General features: G+C 46.6%; 1 protein-coding gene across 3 annotated transcripts in view; it reads right to left on the bottom strand.

The window, feature by feature from the left end:
• Positions 1-26,753, bottom strand: part of Kiaa0513 (KIAA0513 ortholog) — a 51,887-nt gene that overhangs the window by 19,017 nt on the left and 6,117 nt on the right. The window contains exons 1-2 of one of the 3 annotated variants that reach the window (XM_027410731.2): positions 26,441-26,675; positions 2,190-2,650 (exon numbers count right to left, since the gene is read on the bottom strand). In XM_027410731.2, the coding sequence (XP_027266532.1) occupies positions 2,190-2,518 (329 nt within the window). In that variant the 5' untranslated portion in view covers positions 2,519-2,650; positions 26,441-26,675. Of the gene's footprint in view, positions 1-2,189; positions 2,651-25,105; positions 25,290-26,440; positions 26,676-26,753 lie in introns of those variants that run through there. The other 2 variants (XM_027410732.2, XM_027410730.2) reach the window with 2 other exon arrangements.

Here is a 26,753-nt window from a genome sequence, read left to right as displayed (position 1 = left end):
CTTGAGTTTAGATCCCAGCACCCACATAAAAGCTGGAGCACTCATTGGTAGCTCCAGCACTGGGGACAGGGACAGGAGCGTCTTGAGGGCTTACTGGCCAGCCAGACTAGCCAAACTAAGGAGCCTCAGGTTCAGAAGAGACCCCCTCTCAAAAAGGCAAAGAGTTACTAAAGAAGACATCCAACATCAACTTCTGGTCTCTGCACACTCACAGGCATGTACATCTGCATATGCAGGCATAACTACACAGACCAGACCCAGATACACACACACACACACACACACACACACACACACACACACACACACACACACACATGTACACACACATGTAAGGATGCAGAAGGGGCTGTGGGAATAGCTCAGTAGTAAGGCACTTGCCTAGCATGTATGAGGCCTAGATATTATATCCCTGTGATGGTTTGAAAGAGAATGGACTCATAGGCTAATATATTTAAATTTTAGTCCCCAGTTGATGGAACTGTTTGGGGAGAATTAAGAGGCATGGCCTTGATGTAGGAGGTGTGATGTAGAAGGTGATGTAGGTTCAAAAGCCCACACTTAGCCAGGTGGTGGTGGCGCACACCTTTAATCCCAGCATTCAGGAGACAGAGGCTGGTGGATCTCTGTGAGTTTGAGACCAGCCTGGTCTACAAGAGCTAGTTCCAGGACAGCCTCCAAAGCCACAGAGAAACCCTGTCTACAAAAACAAAAAACAAAACAAAACAAAAAGCTCATACTATCCCCAGTTATCTCACTCTGCCTTGTGCTTATCAATTAAGATATAAATGCTCAGCTACTAATCTAGTACCATGCCGTGTCTGCTGCCATGCTCCCCACCATGATAGTCATGGATTTATCCTCTGAAACTGTAAGTCATAAATAAATGTTTTATTTAATAAGTTGCCTTGGTTATGTTGTATCTTTACAACAATAGAAAAGTAACTAAGACAATCCTCAATACCATTGGGAAAAAAGAATACATGGAGAAAATTCTGAAATGACATATGCTAACAGCTATCAGTTAAGAGCTTATCATTCGTTTCTCTACAGCAAACTCTGCCTCTGTGGCAATAAGGGCACAGTCCATACCATACAGGTTACTGAAGACACCATGGTAGACAGTCTCTTGTCTGCTTCCTTTATCCCCATGAGGCCTAGGCAGAGCCACTCATGAAATGAAGTGAGAAAACTAAGGGAAAATAGATGAATTGGCTGCTCTGAGTCTGTGTTCCAGCGCTGACCAGGATAAACAGGGAACACGGGTCTGGCCCAGGCTGAGGATCATTCCCTCTGTGGCCACCTTTGGTGCTGGCTTCCCAACTAAGAGTTGTCAATATGCTGCCCCCAGACAGCACCCTCCCCAGGAAGCCTATAGGTACATGAGATGCTGCTCCAGGGAACAAGTATTAGTTGGTACGGGGTAGAGTCTTTATCTGGAAAGTCTTTATCTTTTTTCCCCCAAGAGCTCAGGACCAAACCCAGTACCATGTATTTGTGAGGCAAGCACTCTATCACTGAGCTAAGTCTCCAACCCCCAGGACTGGGAACCCTTTAAAACCTCCTTATGGGGGCTGGAGAGATGGCTCAGTGGTTAAGAGCAATGACTGCTCTCCCAAAGGATCTGGGTTCAATCCCCAGCACCCACATGGTGACTCACAACTATCTGTAACTACAGTTCCAGGGGACCCGACAGTCTTACACAAGCAGACACACAGGCAAAACATGAATGCACGTTTAATAAAAATAAATAATTTAAAAAAGAAAGCCTCCCGGGGCTGGAGAGATGGCTCAGAGGTTAAGAGCACTGGCTGCTCTTCCAGAGGTCCTGAGTTCAATTCCCAGCAACCACATGGTGGCTCACAACCATCTGTTATGAGATCTGGTGCCCTCTTCTCATGTGCAGATATATATGGAAGCACAATGTTGTATACATAATAAATAAAATCTTAAAAAAAGAAAACCTCCCAATGTGACTCTATAGGCAGCCTAGGATGCCCAAGAGCCACTGTGGCCTACTGTAGGACTCGGGTCCCTGGGACCCAACAGCAGGCTGACTCTGCATTCCAAAGGTTTAATACCCATCCCACAAAGGGTCTACCTCCATTCTACAAAGGGCCTACCCTCCATCCCTCAGAGACCTACCCTCCATCCCTCAGAGACCTACCCTCCATCCCTCAGAGACCTACCCTCCAGAGAAGATCTTATCTACATAGCTGCGCATGAACTCTCGAAGTGCCAGGGTCTCCTCATCTGGGGCTGAATCAGCACTCTGATTGGAGGAGAAGGACTCGTTGGAGGAAGAGCGGCGGTCTTGGTCCCATGATGGGTGTGAGGGTGACTCGCCCATGTCATTCTCGCTGTCTGCAGACTCGGTGGTTTCACTCTCAGATGCACCATCACCCAGGGAGCCATCTGGGTCTTGGAGTGTTGAAGGTGCTGCCTCCAGGGGAGAGGAGGTAGCTGGTTCAGTCCCAAAGTCAATCAGGGACCCCACAGGGACTTCTGGGGCCTCCATGGTGGCTGGGCTGCCCAAGAGGATGGGCACAGCCTGAGGAGCAGTTTCCTGAAGCTGCAAGCTTGCACAAGTGTATCGGGAGCCTCTGGCCACCAAGGCTGAGTCTTTAGCTGCTCAGAGGTGCTATGGCATCTGGAATGGAAACACACATAAACACTGTTACTATGAGAAAGTCAGTTCCCCAAGGAAAGTCACTGATCACAAATCAATCTGAGGAAAGCATGAGTCACATTTTTCCTGCACTGATGATCATCTCTGTACCTGCAGAATCTGGGATGCCACCAGCCATTGCCTGTTTCCTATGTCCACTTTGTTGCCATGTGGTAACATGCCATGGGTGCTTGCTAACCGAAGGAGCCCAGGGACACCGGTGTTAGGATCCCTCCCAGCTAAGCAGCACGCTACATCTCCACACGCTCCAGCCAACCAAACCAGAGCCATCTCCAGAGCATAATGACACCCATTTTCACTGGCAGCAAACATCAAGCAGGCACAATGCTCCTGCTGGTTCACTGTCCTGTGGAAGTGATACCCTGCTAAGCAGCAGCCCCTTCACCTTCACAGTCCCTTTCTTTTCAGTCTTCCCTCCAGACCCCAGAGCCTGCCCAGGCCTCTCACTGCTTCTCAGTCTCTTTGTGGTTCTACCATGTTCTTCCTTCTTCCTGTGCTGTAGCTGCCTACAATGGGGAGTCACCTCCTGTGCTCTATTTAATGATGCCTGGAGTTATTTCTCCTCCTCCCCCTTCTCCTTTGCCCCTCTCTTCTTTCTCTCTTTCTCTCTCCCTCCCTATTCATACTGCACATCCTGTTCACCCTCAAGGCCAGGCTCACGTGCCCATCTTCTGAGAGGCTTTACTCCACAGCAATTAAAAATCAATTATGGTCCCTGCTGACCTGGCTCTAGCCTTTCATCTGGACTCATGTATGAGCCAGTGCAGACTCTTACTGTGTATCTGGTGCACAAATGAGCACACCTCACTGGTGACATACTCATGGAGCTGAGAGAGCATGAGAACCCTGTTTCTTGCACTGGCTCAGGATGTATTTGCTATTCTGGAAACCCTTCCTACCAGTACTGAGGGGCAGCAGCCCAATAGCAAGCCCTTAGCCTCAGGCCCATCAGACAAGATACCTAGGAGGCTACAGCAGCGGGCAGGGCTGCCATCTGTACTGCTGAGATGATTGCATCTTCTGGGGGAAATGCAGTTCAAACCCACACATGCTGACTCTTGAGAGCTTAACATTCACAGGTTGATGATAGATTCCCTCCAAACACCCAGCCCAAGATATTTTTAGATTCTCTGAGTCAGAAAGATGGAACAGCTGGCTCTGGCCAGCATCCTCATACACACACGCACAAGGGCAGTGGTACACGTGCAGTAGAGCCCATAAAGCCTGCTTCAGTGCAGGGGAGACTCACAAACCTTGGCCGATATCCTATCTAAGCCAAGACAGTAGCAAGGGCTCACAAGGTCAGACAGCAGTGAGTGGCAGCTCAGAGAGAATGGGATAAAGAGGGGCACTGGGATCCCCTCTCTTAGTAACATCTGCTGCCTTTCTGGGAAGGTCTCCCTATGTGAGACAGCAAGACTATATGGTAGATGTCAAAGGGCCATGTGGATCCACATTCCTACTCTTCAAAGAAAAGAAAGCCACACACATGGCCACATGTTTATGGCTACCCATGAAAAACATACAAGGAAAGCATTTGCAATGACTAGGGCAGGTACACTGTTAATCCTAACCACATTATAGATTCATGCAACTCTAACTAAAAGCTTGATTCTCGCTAATATACAAATCACTCAGGAGAACACACAAGAGGAAGCACAGCCACTAAATCCTTACAAAATTTCCAAGTGTGGTGGCTCATGTCTGTAATCCAGACAGGACAATCCAGAGTTCAAGGCCATCCACAGCTACAAAGTGAGTTTGAAGCCACTACATTTGACCCTGTCTCAAAAGACTCTGTCTTAAAACACACAAATTAGAACATTTATGTACCAATTTACAAAAATTTTAAAACTCCAATCCAGCATGCTTTTTTTTTTTTTTTTTTTGGTTTTTCGAGACAGGGTTTCTCTATGTAGCTTTGGAGCCTATCCTGGCACTCGCTCTGGAGACCAGGCTGGCCTCGAACTCACAGAGATCCACCTGCCTCTGCCTCCCGAGTGCTGGGATTAAAGGCGTGCTCCACCAACGCCCGGCTTCCAGCATGCTTTTAATCCTAGCACTCGAGAGGCAGAGGCAGGTGGATCTCTGAGTTAGAGGCCATCCTCATCTACAGAGTGAGTTCCAGAACAACCAGGGCTACACAGAGAAATCCTGTCTCAAAAACAACAAAACAAACAAATAGGAAACCCCAAACACAAAACCAAAACACAAGCCTTACAATCCAAACATCACCATAATTCTAGTTAAACTGACATTCTCCAACTCCCTGGCAATAAGGGCAGATGCAACTTCAGAAATTTCATGTCTGTCACTCCTCCCATTCATGAATTTGAATGCCTTGAATTTATTGTAAGAATTCAAACCATCAAAATCAGCTACACAGAAGAAAAATGTCACTACAATAGTAACTGTGACTCTGACACACAGGCATTTACATAAAGAGAGTGAAGAAGTAATAACATGGACATCATAGAAGTCAGTGACTAAGGCAGTGGAGACAGTGTCAATAGTTACAGGAAGTGTCCTACTGTGCACCATCCCTGCTGGGGCACTGAGAACATAGGGATGAAAGAAAGTTCTATGACAATGGGCTGGAGACATGCAGGGCATTGGTTATCAGATGGCACTGAGTCCAAACCCCCTCTTCAGCCCATTTTCATAGCAGTGACCCATGAGCCAAAGAAGCCAGTTTAAGAGGACAAAAGAGCCACAGAGGCCTGCCAGAGTCAGAGGCACAAGACAAGACTGATGTATTAAAGGCCACTTCTAATCCAACCTGGGGCTCATGGGGCTGGCGAGTTAAATAAGTCACCCTTTCCCAGAATCACAGAGCTAACTCTGCCTCTATAGGTTCAGGATGGTGTCTTAGTCATTGTTCTATTGCTATGAAGACACACCATGACCACAGCAACTCTTATAAAGAAAAACATTTAATTGGGGCTTAAAGAGAGAGACTCTTGACCTGGATTGAGCATTTGAAACCTCAAAGCCCACCCCAATGGCATACTTCCTCCAACAAGGCCACACCTATTCCAAAAAGTTATGCCTCCTAATCCTTTCAAATAGTGCCACTCCCTATGAGCCCATGGAGACCATTTCTATTCATACCACCACAGATGGTGATGAGATCACAGGCCAGGGACAAAGTGGGAAGAAGCAGAGGGGTCAGACACTGGTCCTTAGCATTGTATATGACATGTCAGTGTTCCTGCCCCTGAGGATGCTCAGCATCACAGTCTCATCTCTCACAGAAGATGAGATGGACAGCCAACCCTACATACAGAGCCAGGATACCCTGGTGAGGTGGTATGTGTCATTAGGGCTTGGACATCAGCTCCCACTTTGCTCCTCAGGAAGGCAACACAGCTATAGGCTTCCAGGTGAGACAAGGTGTTGGTCACTGTAGCTTTCATACTAACCTCAGGGGAGGGTCTGGGTTGGCCTGAGCTCATAGAACTGACACTGTCTCTGCTTCAAGTCAGCCGGGGCTCCTATTAAGCAGCATAGGTCTAGTGGTATCAGAGTTTCTAGAGTTTTCAAGGCATGATGAATCTGCTGTGTGAAATCTTCCAATTTTTCAATAGTGTCAATGAATTTAAATTCATTTCAAAGCACTTTGTGAGCCCTAAATCTGTAGCATGCACCTCAATCTATTGGAGGAGACTCCAAAAGGCTCTGGTGGTGCCCAGTCTAAGACACTGGCTTTCATTTTCAGGACTCTGCCCAACAGTGCAGATATCCTCAGGCTTCTGGAAAAGTTACCTGTCTCCCTGCACTTTTTGGTTCATGTTCAAGGTGCTGCTACATAACTGTGACTTCCACATTCAGCTGAGATTCCTTTATGTCACCAAACTCACTGATGGGACTGTAAATCAACCTCTGTGTGAGGAGCTGGAGGCACAGTCAAGAGCAAGAGCAAGGGTGTCTACTTGTGTGTGCTCACAAAGTGCAAGAGCCAGGGAGAGGAAAACAGAGACAGCTCAGTTGGTAAGTGCTAGCCACACAAGCACAAGGCCCTGAGTTTGATCTCCTGAACCCGTGTTAACACAAACAAGCCGTGGGCAACAATGAGCACCTGTAATCTCAACACTGAGAAGGTGAAAACAGGAGGAATCCTGCAGTTCACTGGCCAACCAGCCAGTTTAATCCAATCTGCAAGCTCCAGGCTCAGCAAGAGAGCCTATTTCATAAAATAAGATGCAGGATGTATAAACTGATGCTATGACTGCTTCATGGTATGGTTAAGGGAGGTTTTTTATTGTGGATACTAGCAGGAAAACAGCCAGAGACATCTGGAAGGGTCCAGAACAGAGATAAAGTAGTAGACTGAACATGGTCAGCAGACTGGACCTGGCCATGAGAGAAGCAGGAGCAGAGCAGAGTGATGGGGGGGGGGAGGTGAGAGATGAAGACAAAGAGAGGGAGGGCATAGCCAAAATAATAGGGTTATGAAGAGAATAAGTAGTTGGGCGAGGGGAGCCTGTGAGCAAGGAAAGTTTAAGGTGGGGAAGAAAGTGAGAAGAGCTAGGATGCCAGCATGAACTCTGAAATGTGTAACAGGTACTTCTCTGTGATACTGAGGGCAGCATGTGCTTTGGTATGCTAATAGATATCACAGACAGCCATCTATCCCTCGGCCAGTGATAGGGAAATGGCCCTTTTCGTAGAGGGGGAACCAGCTTCACAAATTCCTGAGAAATGCTGTCTTTTGTCTAACTTCCAGAATTTGGGGAACTCCAATTTCCTTTGGACCTGACATAGAACAAATGAGGAAGACATCTGACATTGACCTCTGACTCCAAGCACACACACATATGCACGCACACACATATAGTACTACTGAGATGTTCTCAGGTAATGCCCCAAACAGTGCTGCTTGGTCTGGGAAGGAGATCTGGTCCCCAGAAGCCAGTACTACACAGGGATCCCAAGGTGACCATGGCCTAGGAGGCTCTGGCAGTTGCTGGGCAGCTGATCATGGGAAAAGCAGACAAGGGAAGCTTTTCTGGCTATATAAAGCCTGAATGGGCTATAGGATGTCTGGGAGGAAGGTAAGTACAGACCAGGGAGGCAGAACCGAACAGGCAGGCTCTGGGAGGCAGCTGTGGCATCAGCATTCTGAGAGTAAGGAAGGCACCCTAACTTCCTCCCTAGGTTCCTCCCAGATTTACCTTTGCCTCAGCCCTTCACAGCCAAGCTTCAGGAGGAACTATGGTTAAGAATGCCTGCTATTGCACTTAGCCACATCCCCTGAGCTTTGCTCAAACTCTGATTTTCCCAACACACCACCAGAGTGAGAGGGCTTGGCCTTCCCTAGAAGGTAACTTTGAGAAAAAAGGGTATTGTGTATGAATTGCACATGTGTGTACAAGCATGTTCTGGTCTCCCTGTAGCCCAGCCCTTGCCTGAACAGGACACACAGCACCATACTTGCATGTATCTGCTTTATATCTTGTCCTAAAACTGCCAGGAGTTGGAGCTAGGAGGGGTCTGGCAAGATTGCATCATGGTCCTGGGTTATGGAGGTAGCCTAATGGCACCACCAGAGGTCTTAGAAATAAGAGGAGTCAGAGTCAGAAAAGGAGATGATGACACTAGGCTGCTGGGTTTGATAATAAAGAAAGCCAAGGAGTGTGGGCAGATGTCATGGGAAACTGGAGGAACAGGAAAACACTTTCCCTGTAGCCTTGAAAAGGAATCTTGCCAGCACCTTGACTATCCCAATGAGCCAAATGAGAACTCCACAGTAGTAAAGCAGTAAATGTGAGCTGTTTAAAGCCACTAAGCACACAGTCATTTGTTCCAGTAGCAATAAGGAAGACAAATGTTGTTAGGACATAAATACCCGTCAAGTGTAGACATCTGGGTGTTTCTTGTAGCCTCGGGGTGCCAGGAAAAAAAGCTACCAAGACCTAAAGACAGTGTGGAAGTTGGGGCCTGGCTGGCCATCACAAATCCCTTTCCCACTTGCTCTGGGATCTCACAGGCTTCTGTAATGGCCTGTTAAAGCTGCTTCCTTCTATTGGTCACTAAAGCTCTGGAGACTCCGGAGACCTCTTCAGTCCCTTCCTCAAACATGCTGCAGTGGAGCTGGGAGGCAGGAAGGTAATTCTCCCTCTGTGTGTTCCTTCTAGCCTGGCACTTGTCTTTTTCAAACACTAGAAGACAAAGGAATCTTCTGCCTCCAAGCTAGTGGCTGTTTCTTATGACAGTTGCAAACACACCAGTGGCCCTGTCTAAACAGTGTTTTCTGGTGCCCTGGATGGTTGGGAGTTGACTATGCTGATCTGGGTGCAAATGTGGGAGTTAGCAGAATAGCCTCCTGGCTTAGAATTCTGGTCTCTGGGACAGAAACCCAGGAGTCCAGTATCTCACTTCCTTCACCTATGCTCAACCTAGTCATCTAGTGTGATGGTTCATATTGTCAACCTCTGGTACACCTGTGGCATAGTGTCTAGAATAGGTTAGTTAGCCTCTGGCAAGATCTGTGAGGGATTTTCTTATAGGTAAAGAGAAACTAGAAGGCCCACCCTCAGTGGGTGGCACCATTCCACAGGCTGAGGTCCCAGACTGAATAAAAAGAAGAAAGTGAGCTAAGCACCAACATTTATTTCTGTCTGTTAGGTGCCTCAAGTTCTTGTTGCCTTGGTTTCCCCGCTGTGATGGGCCGACACCTGGAACCATGTACTATGGTAAGTCATTTCTCTCTTAGGTTGCTTTGGTCAGCTATTTTATCACAGTAACAGGAAGCAGTTGAGATGCCCTGTGCAGAAGCACATCACTGCAAGCACAGTGGAGGAAAACACAAGTGATCTGAGGCTCAAGGCCCTCCCCATGAAAATACACCCTCACACACACACCCTCCGGCTAACAGTGCTTTCTGTGACTGCCAGTGTTTTCTGAACATATACTCCTCTGGCCTCCCTTATATCCTTCCTGACCTAACAAGAACCCCATAAGGCTGTGACACAGTGCCCAACTAAGTCCCCAACAAAGCCTGGGTGCCTATACCCCAACCAGGTGGCAGTCACCCAAGAAGTTTGAAAGCAGACCACCTACCCTGAGACTAAAAGAGGACCCTCAACTCTGCCAAGCTGATGAGTTCAATCCAAAAGCTTCTGACCAACAAATATGGTCTTCACTGAGGGTAAAATGATTGTGTAACCAGGAAGGGACTTATGGCTAGTTGAGGAGGGAAGTAGCAGCTGGCTGGGCTAGGAAACAGTAGTTGTTCCAATGAATGGAAGTATGTTAAGTCATAGAGAGGGTTACCAGTGTCCTTTCAGATAGCATGGTGTACAGAGTTATTAAAGATTTATATCCAGTTAATATTGCTCCAGGGCAATTTACAGACTTGTAGAATCACATAAACCCATTATTGACCTTAGGTGATGGGATGAGTTGAGCTCCTTGGTAGCAAACCCAAGGCAATGAATGCTGTGCTGTCAGCCTCTTTTTGTCCAGTCAGATGCACACACTATCACTTTCTTTAAGCACCTGCTGAGCCTCCTTCATCTCCTCCCCATGAAAATACACTGGTTGTCGCAATGACAAAGTCTCTAACAAGGCAGAAACTAAATGTTCCTTGAAATGAGTCTAGAAAGCAGCAGGCGTCCAATCCCGTGCCTTTGGAATGGGGATCTGGCTGGCTGGAGACTGGTGCTAGGCGAAGACATGCATGGCATTTTGTAAGCTTCCCATCAGGTGCCAGATGTCTCATGCTGGAGTTCTAAGAGGGTTTCCAGTGCCAGAACAGTAAGGTGGTAGCCAAATCAAAAGTGGTGCTGCAGTTGCCAGGGAAGGAGCTGCCATGAGGCTGTGAAAGTGGAAGTTTGGCTATGTCCCCAGTCATTAACAGCACCTTACACATCTGCAGGGGACATTCCTATGTGGAGGAGTGTACAGAAAGCAACTCCCAGCATTTCCACCTCAGCTCCAGCTCCCAAAGACACACTTTTGGAATGGGGACAACCCAAAGAGGTTGTAACCAAAGAAGGCCAAAGGGCTTAGGTAGGGAAGGGTGATTGAGGAGAGGCCAGGAGTACACCATGACAAAAGATTCTCAGGGGAGACCACAGATAACATCAACAGACTAGGACACTTTGTGATAAAGGGAGACAGAGAGGAAGCAACATCCAGGCTGTAACACTACTCACAGTTGGGCCTGAAACAGGGTTACTAAGTGCTACCACTACTGTGAGCAACTGTGCCATGGTCTTGGTCTACACTGAAATCTGAAGACTATGTCTGGGATTGTTAAAAAAAAAGTAGCACTTGTGAGAGGGGATTGAAACATAACACTGGTTATGTGAGGTAAGCAGTTTTGGGTCTTTACTCAGGGTCCTGGATCTGAACTAAAGACTGACATGCCACCTACCACAGCACAGCTTGGCCTCTGAATACAAGGCTGGAGGTGAAAATGGCTGTAGCTCCAGGGAAGATCTAGAAGTATGCGAGGGTTGTGAACCAGAAGCATGTACAGGACCACCTGGAGTGTGGGACCAACACAAGAGCTAAAGACATTTGAGGAGAGGGGGAGCAGGAAGGTCTAGGGTTTAGAGCAACTGCAGCTGTTCTCAGGGGCCAGTTAAGGTTGGCATGGAACTGTGACCACAGCTGGACAGGAGACCAGAGCTGACCACTAGTGGGTCACACACAGAGTACCTCTTCATTTCAGGTAAGGGAGGAGGAGCAGGAATAGGAGAGGACCTGTAAAGGGTTTGGGCAGAATCTAGGAATAAGTCATACCAAGGATGTTAGAAGTCCAAAGGAGGAGGAGTGGCAAGAGCTAAGAAGGATAGTTGATGGTCTGAGTGTACTGTCCACACATAGACCAAGGTCCACTATTGTGGAAATAGCACGCTAGGTTTAGAACATAGGTAACAAACTCATGATAGGGCAAAAAAGTGACCTGACACTAATTAAGTGCTTGATGGATACCATATCTCATTCTTATACACAGGACCTATGACACAAATGTGTCCTTTACTGTTCCCATCACCACAGACTCATCATGATGTGGTTGTCACTGTGTGGTGACAAGAGTAGCCCCTCCTTTTCATAAGCAAAAATAAATAAAAACATAGAAACCCTAACCACATGCTGATAGAGTCCTTGCAAAGTGAATACACCCATGTGGTCAGCTACAAGGAAAGAACAGCCAGGGCTTGTGCCTTCCCATGAAGAAATACCACACTGAAAGGTACTCAAAGAGTGATGACATACTTACTATGAATCCCATGTGCCAGGGCAGCAACCACACAAGCTGGAATGATCTTGAGATGCACCATCAACTGTCTGATCTAAGCCAGGTAACAACGTTGTTTGTGCATGCGCTAATTAGAATGCTGAGAACACTGCAATTCTGCACCTTGGAAACAGTGATCAGCTTCCCTTTCCATGGCAATACTGTGAGTAGCTATGGCCCTAGCTATTGGCTATCTGCTCACACTATTAACCTCATCCCTAAGTTCAGAACAAACCTGGATTCATCTATTTATACAGAATATATTTGCAAAGGCATTTTAATTTGATGCATTTGTGAGACTTTAAACATGATGAAAGGAGGGTGCTGGAGGGATGGCTCAACAGTTAAGAGCACTGGCTGCTCTTCCAGAGGTTCTGAGTTCTATTCCCAGCACACATATGATAGCTCATAACCATCTGTATCTGTAGTCCCATGGGATCCAATACCCTTTTCTAGTATACAAATACACATGCAGACAAAACACCGATATACATAAAGTAAATAATAAATACATAAATAAATAAATCTTAAAAAATAAAAGATGAAAAGAGACAGCAGAGAGCTTCTGAGAAACGGCTCAGCATCCAAGGGCATTGAAATTAAACCATGCTGAACTGCCACAGGTCTAGATCATGTCACAGGAACATTGGAGAGGAAGTGGAGGGAATTCATGGTTGGGGACAGCTATTTGGAGACAGGAACACAGTCCTCCCATCTATGAGGGGTTGGGTAGGAGGTACTAGACTGGTAGGGTTCCAACAATGTAAGGCCCACTGACCACTATGGCTCTAAGCACAGAGTCTTCTTGCCATGAAAGCCAGGTGGAAGGTTTTAGCAAGGCAGAGCTTCTGTTATTTCCCTCTGAGATGTCTCTCTGTGAAACTCAACCTAGCTTTTCTCTGCTGCAACCCCCATCATGTTACATACGAAGGGGTGACAAGTTTATCATCTCTGGAAAAGAAGGTGGCTAACATGTTTCCAAGGCCATGGGAAAAAGAGAGAACTGACTGTCAGTTCCTAATCCAGAGGGAGAAAACAATAGGTGATATTCTCCATGAACAGTAACTGGCAGCATTGCCCATGCTTAGATGAGCTAGGCTTTGTGCCACAGGCTAGGAGCATGACATGTCAGAGACAGGTTCCTTCCTCCTTTTTCCTTGATTTGTCTACCATGAAGACTACAGAACAAACAAACTCCATCCCATAGCCAACATCCAGAAGGATCTAAGAGTGTAGTAGCCCAAGTGGCCATGAAGGGAGGGCAGGAATTATGATTACATGAACAGTTCCTCCAAGTCTGAGTCCTGGGCTTCTGTGTGCCACTCAAAACTCAAGCCACACACTCAGAGGTAATGGTTCAATTATCTCAGGCAAGTTCAGTTTTCCATGACCTTTACTATCCCCCAACTCCACTGTTTCCACAATAATCACATACTCCAGCTCAATGTCAGTCACTGTCCTTTCATGAACAGGGTCTCTCATTATGTATCTGTAGGTGGCTTAGAGCTTATATGTAGACCAGGCTTAAACTCACAGAGATCTGCCTGTCTCTGAGTGCAGGGATTAAAAGTGTGTGCCACCAAGCTTGACCAGCTGTAGTTTTTTGTTGTTTGTTTGTTTAGGGGTTTTTGTTTGTTTTTCAAGACAGGGTTTCTCCATGGAACTCACTCTAGACTAGGCTAGCCTTGAACTCAGAGACTCCCCTGCCTCTGCCACCCAAGTGCTGGGATTAAAGGCATGCACCACTACCACTTGGCTGAGCTGCAGTTCTTTAACAGGACAAACCGACAACTGGGACAACTGGATGTAATTTGGATGGACTGGCTTGGCTTGACTGTCTTTTTTTTAAAATTTGGCAAAATAAATGAACAGTGTCTGTCTTTTGATATGGAGAAAAGAGTGGGCCATCCCCAGATGGAGACAGGTTCCCACGGGATATGAAAGTGTGCCTTCCCTGAAATCCCACTGGAGGTCACGATAGGAGTGAATGATGTTTCATTCCCCTCAGGTTCAATGCTGTCTGCTGGCCAACGAGAGGGTCAAGCACAAAGCTGTGCATGTGTAGAGGACATCTGTGTCCTGTGGGAGGAGAGATCAAACTACCAGCCTGGAGGCAGAAAGCCCTGGCAGGCTGCCTGAAGTCCTCTGCGGAAAGGCCACTAGTGTCCATCTCCACCTACTCAGGACACCTGTCATCTCAGTTAAAGCTGCCCACACAGCTCTCCAGGGACAAAGGCAGAGATGGTGCCAGTATTCAGAAGCAACCTCAGGAGGGTGCTTGAGCACTTTTGGACCTTCATTAGCACCCTACGCCGTCAAGGCTGACTTCCTCTCCTACCTTGCCTCTCCCTCTGGCTAAACCCCTAGCTAGCTGGAAACCTGCTCCTCCACATATAGAAATCACAAGCTGACAGTGTTCTGTATCAGTGCCTTCTGCATGTCACTGGTATCCTCTGACCACCCTCATGTCACCACACCTGCCTGTTCAGTCTATCCTAGGGCAATACTCCTAAGCACACAGCAAAGTTGGGAAAATAACAAAAATGTGCAATGAAAATATTATGTAAATTTTGTCATATTAATTCTGGCACTTCACTGAAATAAAAGAGCAATAATGACAGTGGGGCATCAGAAGAAATGCTTCTGTTAAATGAAAACAAGACCAAACTGAAAAGGGGAACAGTAAGACAGCCCTTGGGAAACCTGGCTGTCTTCATAAACTGCTGAAGGAGTCAAATGAGAATGAAGGAGGCCTGTCCAAGGGCTAGAAGCTCTCAGCAGCTTGTGAATACTAGGTATTTGAAGGGAGTTCAGCATGAAAATCCACAGTGAGGAAAACCCTGACAGCCATGGTCAACATGCAGGTAGGTATATACTTATGAGGACTGAACACAGACAGTCCTTCAGAGGGGCTTTGAATCTATCGAGAATCATCCTTGCAATAAAACTTCTTTTTTTAGATAGGGTTTCAGGTAGCCCATGATAGACTTAAACTCACTATGCAGCCCAGGATGACTTTGAACTTTTGATCTTACTGTCTCCAGCTCTGGAGTGTTGTGTTACAGGTGTATTCCACTATACCCAGTATATGTGGTGCTGGAGCCGGAGCCCAGGGCTTTAAACATGCTAGGCAAGCACTCTACCAACTGAGCTACATTTCCAGCCCTTGGTTTTTGGTTGTTTCTTGGTTGTCTGTTTTTGTTCAAGGCAGGATTCCACTTTGTAGTCAAGGTGGACCTACAACTCAGTAGGTAACTCGGGCTGGCTTCAAACTGACCATCCTCTTGTCTCACAGAGAATATAAATGTGTATCATCACACCCAGATTTAGCTTTACTTTTTGAGAGGAAAAAAATATGAAGAAGGGGATAATGAGAGAGCACAACCATGTACAAACACTGAGAACTTTTATTGTTGTTGCTGAGACAGAATCTCACACTGCAGCCTAATCTGGCCTGGAAACTACTTGCTTCATCTTCTGGAATGCTAACTTATGGGTGTGTTCCACTATAGCTGGCTAGATACTAATTTTTTTATGGAGTGAGATTGGTCTCTGCTGCAAGAGGCACCCTCATGGTGACCATCTGCATGCAAACACCCAACACCTTGGATTCAAGACTCAATTCTCAGAACTCTTTCCCCACATCTCCACCTAAGATTGTCTAGTACAGGCTACCTGTGGCTGATCTGAGATACTTCGTGCTTTGTGCATTTTCCAAGTATGCCTTATACACATAGCCCAAAGGTAATTTTATACAGTATTGTGTGCCTGTGTTTGACTTGAACACTTGCATGAGATTGGCTATAGCATCACGTTGGTGCTGAGGGTTTCAGACTTTGAAGGGCTGGGAATTTTAGACTTTCTGATTACAGAACCTCAGCTTGTGCTCAGGAATAGAGGAGGCTCATCTGTGTCACTCACTAGCTTAGCCCAGAAGGCTGATAACTCTGTGAAGACAAAACTAGCTGTCTCAGTAAAGGAGCTGCAGAGAGCCCCCAAGCAGCAGCACTGTACTTATACTTGCCCAATCATCCACCCTTTTCCTCTTTCCCCACACAAACCACATGGTTCCTAGCCAGACATGCAATAACTTCCTTTTTTGTTTATTCAATCCTGGTTCCATGCCTTGTAGGCTGGGGCTTCTAGGCTCCCTGTGCTTCTAAGAACCTGGTCACCTACCTCAGCACAGATGTGGCTTTGATACTTACAGGAAATTTAGACTGATACCTCTGAAAATCTAATTCTGGTTGATATGTGAGAGAAGAGATCTATATGTGAAGTACCACAAGAGTGGCAGGAGACTGTCATTTCTCCCTTTGCCATTCCCAGCCTGGACTAAATATAGCCCAATCCCTGGAAATAGCATGGGGGAGGAGGGCTACCATCCAATCCTAGTTTAGGGGAAGGAATAAGGTGGCTTGTCTTCCAGACAATGAACCAAATCCCCAAGGTTTCATTGCAGCCTTGTCTCTATTCTCTGCTCTCCAGAGGCTTAGTCCCCAGTCCATTCCTCAGCAGCAGGTGACCTGTGTATAGGTACCTCATCCTGAAAGGAAGGAAAACCCCCTTTCAGTTAGAAAAGTTTGAATGGGTGGAAATCCCACTGTTTTTCCTCTCTGTCTTCTTGGACAAGGAAGTACAAAGACAGGAAAAGCAAAATGAAGCCTGGTAAGGCTCCAATTATAGGGCAGGAGGATGGCAGAGAGAAGGTCCTGCAAGAGGAAAACACAGAAGCCTCCCTTTATCTATTGTGTCATTGTGGACCTCAGTCAAATGCAGTCTGAAAACATTAAACAGAAATTTCAGAAATAAAATTCCTGTTTTAAATCATGTGTTGTTCTGAATAGTATTAAGGGACCTTCTGACATACTGCTCCATCTTGCCTAAGAGGTTATCAGTCCCACTGTGTTAGTAGCCAGTACTTGAGTTTCAGTAGCCTTTATTTTATTTAGTAATAACCCCAAAGTAAAAAGGCCTATATGCTGGCCATAGCATTACAGTGTACTGTGTAACTGCTCATCATATTGCTATCATTGTTAATCTCTTGATGTGCCTAATTTGTAAATTAAACTTTATCATGAGTTTGGTAATACTAGGGTTTTCAGGCATCTATGGGAAACCACTGTGTAAAAAGATTATGGCAAGGGAAGATAAGAAAAGCTGGGCAAAGTCATGGGAAACAGTCAAAACCAAAACCTGCAGAGAGGCTAATGCCTGCTAAAGCCAAGATGTCAACAGTCCCTGAGAGACTTAAACATGATTAAGAGTCTTATAACTTGACATTCAGAGCATCCAGGGTTAATCCAGGAACCAGGAAAGTCCCCATGAGAGAGATGAATGCTCAGATCACCTGAGAGGGCACAGCTACTGGAATCAGATGACAGAGGTTTCAGAATGGCTGTTATTAAAAATACTCTAAGACGCAAAGCCAGGTAGTCCTGACATAGAATGAAGAAAATTTAAAAGTCTCAGGGGAGAAGTAGAGAAGGGGAAATCAAACAGAAATTACAGGATGGAAAATTAGAAACTCACTGGAGATGATCAGAATAGGATGGTGGAGCAGAGTCAGCGAATACTAAAAGGTTAGCAAGCATCTGATCCCAGCAACAGAGAAAAGATGAGAAAATGAGCTGAGCCTACAGCCAAAGGACAACAGCAAAGGGTATAATATATGTGTGTGATAGAAAGAAAGATAGCACAAAACAGAGAAGCAAGCCAAAACCAGCCAAAATTCCCAAAGCTAGGGATGACAAAGGACAAAGCCCATAAAAAGAGCTGAATAATTCTGGAGAATCTATTTCATACCCTCTCACACCCAAACACATGCCATACATGCATCACACATGTGTAATCCAACAGTCAAAGAGGACATCTCAAGGAGCAGGAAAGCACCGCTAACTAGATGGAAGTATCATACAGCAGCGTACACCTGTTATCTTAGCATGCAGGAGGCACAGACAGGGAGATCAGAAGCTCAAGGTCATCCTCAGCCACATGCTGAGTCTGAGGACATGAGACCCTGTTTCCAAAAATCCAAAGAGAGGAAAGGAAATGCCCCTGGGCTGCAGCTGAGCAATCTTTGGAGAAAGCTATTTTCCTCTCACCACTTCTAGTCTCAGGCCATCTAGTCACTCACCACTCTGGATGGATGCTGGCCCTGTGTGTGTGTGTGTGTGTGTGTGTGTGTGTGTGTGTGTGTGTGTGTGTGTGTGTGTGTGTGTGTGTACAGAGGCCAAAAGAGCGTGTCAGATACCTTGGAACTGGAGTTACAGATGGGTGTGAGCCATTCAACATGGGTGCTGGGAACTGAATCTCAGTCCTCTGCATGAACAACAAGCATTCTTAACTGCTGAGCCATCTCTACAGCTACAAAAATGAATATTTTTATCTCTGTTGTTCATGGCCTTACCTGAGAAGCATGATGGAGTCACCACCCCACAGAGCAAAGCATCTGCAGACAGCACTGGGAATCCCTCTGCATGGGAGGCCTGGGTATCTTACAGTGCTAAACACAGTGACCACAGAGACCAGCAAACTCACCCCCTGGTGTGCACTGTTCTGAGGGAAGTAACACATTCACAGATCTGTTCAGTAGTGTTCATGCTAAGAGCTAGAGACAACAAGGTTCCATCAGCCATCATACCCTCACTCTAGACTACAGGCATGGATGCCTTGGTGAGCCTCAGCAGGGTGAAGGGAACCCCTTTGACAGTTCACCTGATTCCATTTGTGAGACGTTTTCCAAAAGACAGTGAGATGGCCTTACCTGGAGGGGCATTGTCAAAGAGAGTTTAGGGTGATAGACACTGCTTCCTAATTGAATTCTGTAGTAATTGAATGAATCTATGTGTTTTAAAGTATACTCCAAAATGTCTACTTCACTGCATGATAATTACAAAGAAGAGAAGGAGCAGATGTAGCTGAGTGCCCAAGATGCAGCCCAGGCTGAACAGTTCACCTTTCTTAGGAAAATGGCTGGAGTGTAGAGCACTTACCTGGCATCACAAAATAAAAGTATTTTTTTAAAAAAAGGAGAAAAGGGGGACTCTAGAGACCCCAGACTCAGTAGCTGGTTTCACCTTCCCACCACATGCCCAGCATGGTACCTGGTTTTGGTACTCAGATCCATCTTTCCCCCAGGTTTCCACTGTCCTGAGAGACCTCAGCTACAGCCCTCCCTGACAGGCAGCTCTGAACCAGCTCCTTTGAGACTATGAGTCACCTCAGGCTCTGTCATCAGCAGGCCCCAAAAGACAGAGATGTTCCTGCCTACAGTCTCACTAGCTCATGACAACAATGAAGCTCAGTGGGGGCCTGAAAGCTGGAGAGGAAATGAAGAAGGTCAATTCCAAGTTCTCTGCCAGGTGGAGTGGAAGTTGGATTGGGAGGGAAGGGAGGAAAGTTGGGGCTTCCCACATCAGACTCCTTATCCTCCACCAGTGGAGAGAATGGCATCCATGCTCAGGTCAGGCAGCTTTAGTGTTTTAACTGAACAGGGTAGGCAACTTCAGAGAGAGTGGCTGCATGTGAAAGGTGACACTGCATAGTAAGAAAGACAGCCAAGTAAGAGGATGGCAGGCAGAACTCAAGGGACACAGGTACAAGTCCCACCAGGCTCCTTTGGGAAGCTCCAATGACACAGGGCTAACAAGGAAAACACCTCCCCCACTCTGACAGGCCAGATGCATCATTTCCAGGGTCATAACTAACTTGATTCTGAGATGCCATACTGCACACTACCACTGTGACACCCTCTGCTGGGCACTCTTCAGGATATACCTATGCTGGCCTTCTCATTCAGCATCAGCCATGAGTCCAGGGCAGCACAGAAACTTCACGTCAGGTGTGTGTGGGGGGGTCAGGGGCAGTAAGCTATGCCAGGAGCCCCAAGGGCTCCTGTGTCACAGAAAACCAGATGAGTCCCAGCACCACAGACTGCTGACAGGATGAGCAGGGAACTGCTCTTAAGTGTTACTCTCTGGGGTGGGAGAGCAGATGCTTTTAGAACTGCTAGGACATGAGCTTCAGTCCTTGCCAGGAGCAACAATGCATGCTGCAGGCTTCCTTCAGACTCCCTGGGGTGGAGCTCCATTTCCAGTCAGTTCCTTGAATACCATGGCCCATGTTGACATGTAAGGTCACCTCAACTTTCTGCATTGTGCCAAGCATCCACCCACCGCCTTCCTTCCCTATAAACCAACAGCACTGATCCAGAGTCTTCCCCATTGACTGCCCAAGAGTCAGAGCTGCAGATAAACAATACAAAACACTTGCCTCTGCCTCACCCAGCAAGGAAACTAGCAGGAGAGTGTTTGTGCCTATCTACCACATTTTACCTGTTCAAATACCTCCATGGGAGTGGGGCAGAGCAATCCAAAGAAAAGAACAAGAGTGGCCAGGCAAGTCACCAGAGCCTCACCCTTATCTTTGGGGTAAGTGCCTCTGTGGCAGAGAGGAGTTGCACTGACATAGCCCTCTCCCCACTGGGGCTGGGTCTTAAGTAGCAGCAGGCCAGGTTCAGCAAGGCTCAGAAACAGAGGCCTTAGTCTGAGAGACCACACCTGGCCTTCCTATCCCCATGGCCTCACTTTACACATGCTTTTCCTGGAGTGATTCACCTCTATCTCCTGCTGCAAAATGTTGAATTTCTACAACTTCCTAAAAATACCACATCAGATCCTTCAGACAACTTGACACAAGAGATTAAATAAGCTTTGTGGGTCAGAATCCTCCAATACAATGTGGGGGAGTGTCATGACTGTTTCATCTTTCCAGTGGCCAGAAAAGAGGACATATACAGAGACACACACGGGGTGGGGTGGGGTATTAGAGTCACACAACAGAGAGAGAAAGACACATTATGAGACAGAAATGGGAAGGATAATACTGAGGCAGAGAAATGGACACAGACACTCAGAGAGAGAGAGAGAGGCAGAGAGAGAGAGAGAGAGAGAGAGAGAGAGAGAGAGAGAATGAGAAGGAGTTGGACACACACAGAAACAGAAACAATGAGCAGGCACTTTACTGCATGCTAACACTTGGCATCTGAGATACTACTGAATTTAGGACTTTTGGAGGGAAACAACATCTCATTATGTGTCTTGAACTCAAGGGCTCAAGTGTTCCTAATGTCTCAATCTCCTTAGTAGCTGAAACTATAGCTGTGAATGCCACTCATTATAGAAATTTTGTACAGTTAATAGATCTTTTGAACCTTCTCTCAATAAAACTGCATTTGAAACTGGGTGGTGGTAGTGTATACTTTTAATCTCAGCACTCGGGAGGCAGAGGCAGGGGAATCTCTGTGAGTCTGAAGCCAACCTGGTCTACAGAGCTAGTTCCAGGACAGCCAAGGCTGTTACACGGTAAAACCTTGTCCCCCCAAACAAACAAACAAAAACAACAACAAAACCCCTTCACTTGAAGAGTGAATTTTCAGGTGTCTTGAAGGAGACACTGCTGAATTCTCTCCAGGGCCCTGTGTGACATGTGTACTCCTCTGCATGCTGTGTAAACCTGTCACCAACTGTCCTAGAGTCAAAGCCAGCCAAATCCAGTTCTGCTTGCACTCCAGGCAGGGCAGCCTAGCTGGGCTTTTCCAGCAGTGGCAAAGACTTCTTGGTTATGAAAAGTGATGGCAACTCACACTATGCCGTCACAACCCACCAGACAATGAGCCACATGGGCCAGGTCCATTGTTACTTCAGTCTGTAGGTGCAGAGGCCTTAAGGTTTAGAAAGCTACATAGCTGTTTGAGGCCAAAGATCTATCACAAAAGTCCAGACAGAGCCAGCAGAGCCTGTCTCTACAGCATCACTACTCTGGATTGTGGACACCATTTACAGCTAGAAAGGACTTTGTGTCCATCCCATTACAGGATTGGTCCACAGGCTGGCAATGTGGGAGGGTCTAGGAATGGTCTACAGGCAAACACAATGAGAGGTCCTTAGGTCACTGGGACTCTGATCATCCTGTGCTGCTCAGGCTCTGCCATACATGGTTCCTCTCATTACAGGCTGAACTAACAATGTGGTCCAGCTTTAGGCTTGAACCCCTAAATCTGTGAGCTAAACAAACCTTTCTCCTCACTCAGCTATCTCTGGTATTATGATTCAGGAATGAAAGCTGATGAACATAGATAAGGCCCCTTCAAACAGCCACAGTAGGCTGTCAGCACCTGGCTGTGGGACACTAACAGGAGAAACTGTTCCTGCTTTGGACTAGCTGTCAACCCTGCTTGGTACAGATTCAACAGCTGCTGCCTTGACACTGCTTCCTCTTCCTTTCCACACAGGGCTCAGATGGGAGGATACAGGGTTTTACTCCAAAGAGTTCAGGTAATTTGCTTGCCAACCATTAATTAGGTTCTTGCTGGCCCGGGGTGGGGGGGTGAAGATAAATGTGATATGGCCTTCACATCCCAGTCACAAACTAGAGACATACCAAAAGTATCTCAGCACCCTGACAAATGCCACAATTCTGGATGCAGATGCTAATGGCAGCACTGAAGTGGAAGCTTGATTTTGCCTGGGGTAATCTTAAGAACCTCATTTTCCTGGTGCTGGGGAGATGACTCAGTGGGTAAAGTACTTGCCTCACAAGCAGAGAGACTCAGTTCAAAGCAGGAGGACCCCAGAAGCCCTGGAAAGCCATGAGAAACAGTGTCCATTTATAACCCATGTTCCTACGGCAAGATGAGAGGTGGAAACAGAAGGATCCTTGGAAGCTCATGGGCCAGCTAATTCTGGCATGTACATTGGTTAACAACTCTGTCTCATATAAAGTGGAAGGAGAAGATTGATACCTAATGCTATCCTCTGACCTCCACATGAGCACCATGGAATTATACTCACAAATCAACATGTACAGACAGACAGACAGACACATACACACAGGGAGGAAGGGAGGAAGGGAGGCAGAGAGAGAGAGAGAGAGAGAGAGAGAGAGAGAGAGAGAGAGAGAGAGAGAAAGAGAGAGAGAGAGAGAGAACACATTTCTGTGCCAAATCTGGTAGGAACCTGAGCATACCAGACACAAAAAGATATTTAAGACCACAAAGTAGATGGTGTAAAACAGCCAGAGTAAGAATAGAGGTGGACTGGTGCCCCTCACATAGCCAATGCAGACTTATTCAGACTTAGCTGGAGAACTGGGAGGAATAAACAATACTGAAAGCCTAGCACAGCTTCAGTTTACATTTGGAAGTAACCCCCCAAATCATACAATTCAAACATATATAATTGATGGATGTTTTAACCACAATAAAATCATCTCCAACTCTCTCACTGGTGCTCATATACAACAAGACCTAAAATCAGCTCAAAACTCTCTCATGGGTACTCATATACAAGAGCTAAACATCTTCAGTCTCCACTCTTCTCTTACTTTGTAATATAAACACATATCCTTCAGAAACAGGGGTACAGAATTTGCAGGTGCCATCAGCTGGCAAATGAGGAAAAAGGGCCCTGCCATCCCAACACTCATGGCATTTAAACAGTAAGGACCACTCTGTGTGTTATAGACGTAGTCCCTCTACTGCTTGTGGCAGAAATCTGTTTACAGGTGACCTTCTCATCTCAGCTCAACTGCTCTCACTGGAGGCTGCTCTCATTTGCTCTATCCTCCGAGGGAAAGAAACATTAGGTCGAGAGACTCCAACCTGGGACAAAAGGGAATGAGAAGGTGGGGTCTGCATGGGTTACCAAGTTCCCAGATAAGGAACTTCCCAATGTCACCAGAAGTGATGGAGCAGGCATCATGGATTACAGCAGGGCATCTCTCCACAGCATGGTGGATCTTCAGCCTGTCAGTTTCCTTTGATAATAGCTAGGCTTCTTACTGCAGTATGTTGTGCCTTCAGCAGACTGGTCTCTATAGTGGAACTTCCCTGCCTAGTGTACAGGGTTTAGAGCCAGTGTGACACTACAAATGTCTCAAAGCACTGCCCCTAGGCAGGTTTTCCTGATCTACATTAGCCCTAAGCAACAGAAACTCCAAAGAATCCCAACCCCTTTGAGTTGCTTCAAGTTGAACTTTTCCTTGGTTTTGCTGTTCCCCAAAATCCCAGAGTAATCAGGATGGTCCTTGACATAACAGTCAAACAAAGTGAGTAGTACTTCTTGGTAACAAGGAAGCCTGAACATGAAGCTGCCCTGTTAGAAAAGGCATCAAAGGCACTGACTACTGAGCTACCTCTACACGCTTAGTGCAGACTTTATGTGCTTGCCCACATGCCTGCTGAGCTGTTCAGCAGAGTTCACTGTGCATTTACAGTGGGACACACTTTGTCTGGGGGGGGCGCAAAACAAACAGGGAGCTTCTGCTTCTGCTTCAGTCAGAGGCGCTGAAAAATAAGCAGAAACCATAGCACTGTCATTAGTGCTATGAGTGAAACACAAATGTAAACAGATCAGAGCTGAACTGCCCAGTGGCAATGGCCATGTGTCAGTCCAAACTAAGATATCAGGGCCATAGGATTTCAAACTTCATGCAAGGGGGGAAAAATAGAGTTTAAAGTCTCAGTAATAGTTATCATAGGGTGGGTGTGGTGGTATTACCTGCAATACCAGCACTTAAGAGGCTGAAGCAGGATAGTGAGTTATAGGCCCACTTAGACTACATAGTGAGGCTCTACCCAAAACAAACAAACAAACAAATAAAAACCCTATGTTGTGGGGCTGGAGAGGTGGCTCAGTCATTAAAAGCATTGTGTACTTCCGGAGGACTCGGGTTTGATTCCTAGTACCCATATGGTGGTTCATACCTATCTGTAATTCCAGTCTCAAGGGATCTAATATCCTCTCTGTCGTCCATGGGCACCAGACCCACATGCAGTGCATAGACATACATACAACCATACACATAAAAATAAATAAGCCTTTCTTTTCATTTTTTGAGACAGGGTTTCTCTGTGTAGCTTTGTAGACCAGGCTAGCCTCGAACTCACAGAGGTCCACCAGCCTCTGCCTCCTGAGTGTTGGGATTAAAGGCGTGTGTCACTACTGCCTGGCTTAAAATAAATAAACCTTTAAAAAAACTATATCATATGGAAATAATGTTTTGGTTATACTAGCTACATAAAAAATCATTAAATTCATTTTACTGTTTCCTCTATTTAAAGAAGCTTAATTTGGCTTCTAGAACAATTTACCCATGAGGCTCACCTTGAATTTCTTCTGAGTGAGAAGGAATGGCTGGGCAGGGAGACGACAGCTTGAAAAGGCAGGGAACCATGTAGCCAACAGTGAGGCAAGGTCTGGGTCAGGAACTGGGGCTGGGAGGGCTCCAGGCTAGTCCTGGAGGATAGGTTAAATATCTAGGCTTATATCCCAGGAGCAATCAGCTAGGACTGATTTCCACTCTGGTCAAGGAGCAGACTGCATACTAGTAGAACAAAATGAGGACTATCAAGAAGAGGCACTGACCCCAGACATGCAGCCTTGGGCCCTGGTACTGGGAGTACCAGGGTTACAGGCACACACCACCATGCCCAGCTGTAAGTGTGTTATTGATCCGAGTAGAAGCAGCATTAGACTGGGTTATTAGCCAGCTTTCCATTTCCTTTGGACCACCCCAAACTAAAATACCAGGGAAGGACATCTCAGATTTGATACTGCTTGGATTTCATTTAAGTCTTTTCTCCATTCCTAATATTTACAGTTTTCCAGGATGGGGCTCCTGTTCTTCCAGGACCTTTACCCCATTCTCTAGAACCCCAGCTCTGTACTCCAGTTTTGGTTTACCCCTCCCAGTTCAAGCCTGTTGGCTCAACAGCAACCACTGGTGCCTGTCTACTTTGGTATTTTCCATCTGCACTGGATCTGCTCTTTCCAGTGTCCCATTTCCCCCAAGCTCAAGTGGCTACTTTGCAGCTGTGACTCATCTGCTCTGAATCATGCCTGCCTACGATGCAAAGGCCAGGGAAATGTCTCTGGCACACATTTCTGGGTAAGAGGCCCTGCCTGTGGTCTACACACAGCACAATGCCCTGAACATGGGTAGTAACTAAGAGGAAAGCAAGCCCCTGCCCCAGTCTTTGCTGGATATTTTCCTGCCCTGAAATGGGTCATGGTCACCCACCTGGCTCTATAGGCAGGAAAAAAGCTTCTGGAAGGAGCCCTCATAGCCAAGATCCACTGTAGCTTTTACTCCTGACAATCCTTTCTCCACAATACAGTAGGCAGCTCCATGTACATTGTCCCTTTCTTTTTCCAAAGTTGGTGATTGTCACAGGCACTACCATACTCTGTGTGTCTGTGTGTCTTGGGTCCATGCACACCCAAGTGAGTGCGTGCACTTGAACCCATAAGGCCCAGAAGCGCCACGTACGTACACACACACACACACACACACACACACACACACACACACACACACACACAGGGGACTATGACAGAAATGCAACAGGGACTCTACTAAGACCCTGAGACAGAAAGAAGACATTCATGGACAAACTCATGCAATTCAAACAAGGTCTGAGCTAGGCTAGTGCCACATACCTGTGATCCCAGCACTGGGAGGCTGAGGCAGGAGGACTGTGGGTTCAAAGCAGCCAGAGATGCTATTCCCCCAAGTTAAAGTCTGCAGCTGAGTCTACAAGAATGCTAGAAATGACATTTGTCACAAAGAGCCACCTCAGAATAGGCAGAACTCTGGTGAGGATGCAAAACTGTAGCTCCTGGGTGGGGGATGGGGCAAAGAGTGACTGCTATCACTAGCGACTTGCTTTTTTGGGGGAGATGGAAATGGTCTAAAATTAGACTATGACGATGGTCTTACCACTCAGTAGAGTTACTAAAAATAACTGAATCG

This window comes from Cricetulus griseus, chromosome 3 (genome assembly GCF_003668045.3).
Source record: "Cricetulus griseus strain 17A/GY chromosome 3, alternate assembly CriGri-PICRH-1.0, whole genome shotgun sequence".
In the NCBI taxonomy this organism is placed as follows: domain Eukaryota; kingdom Metazoa; phylum Chordata; class Mammalia; order Rodentia; family Cricetidae; genus Cricetulus; species Cricetulus griseus.
Note: the sequence above shows the minus strand (reverse complement) of the source record. Positions and strands in the feature narration are given on the sequence as shown.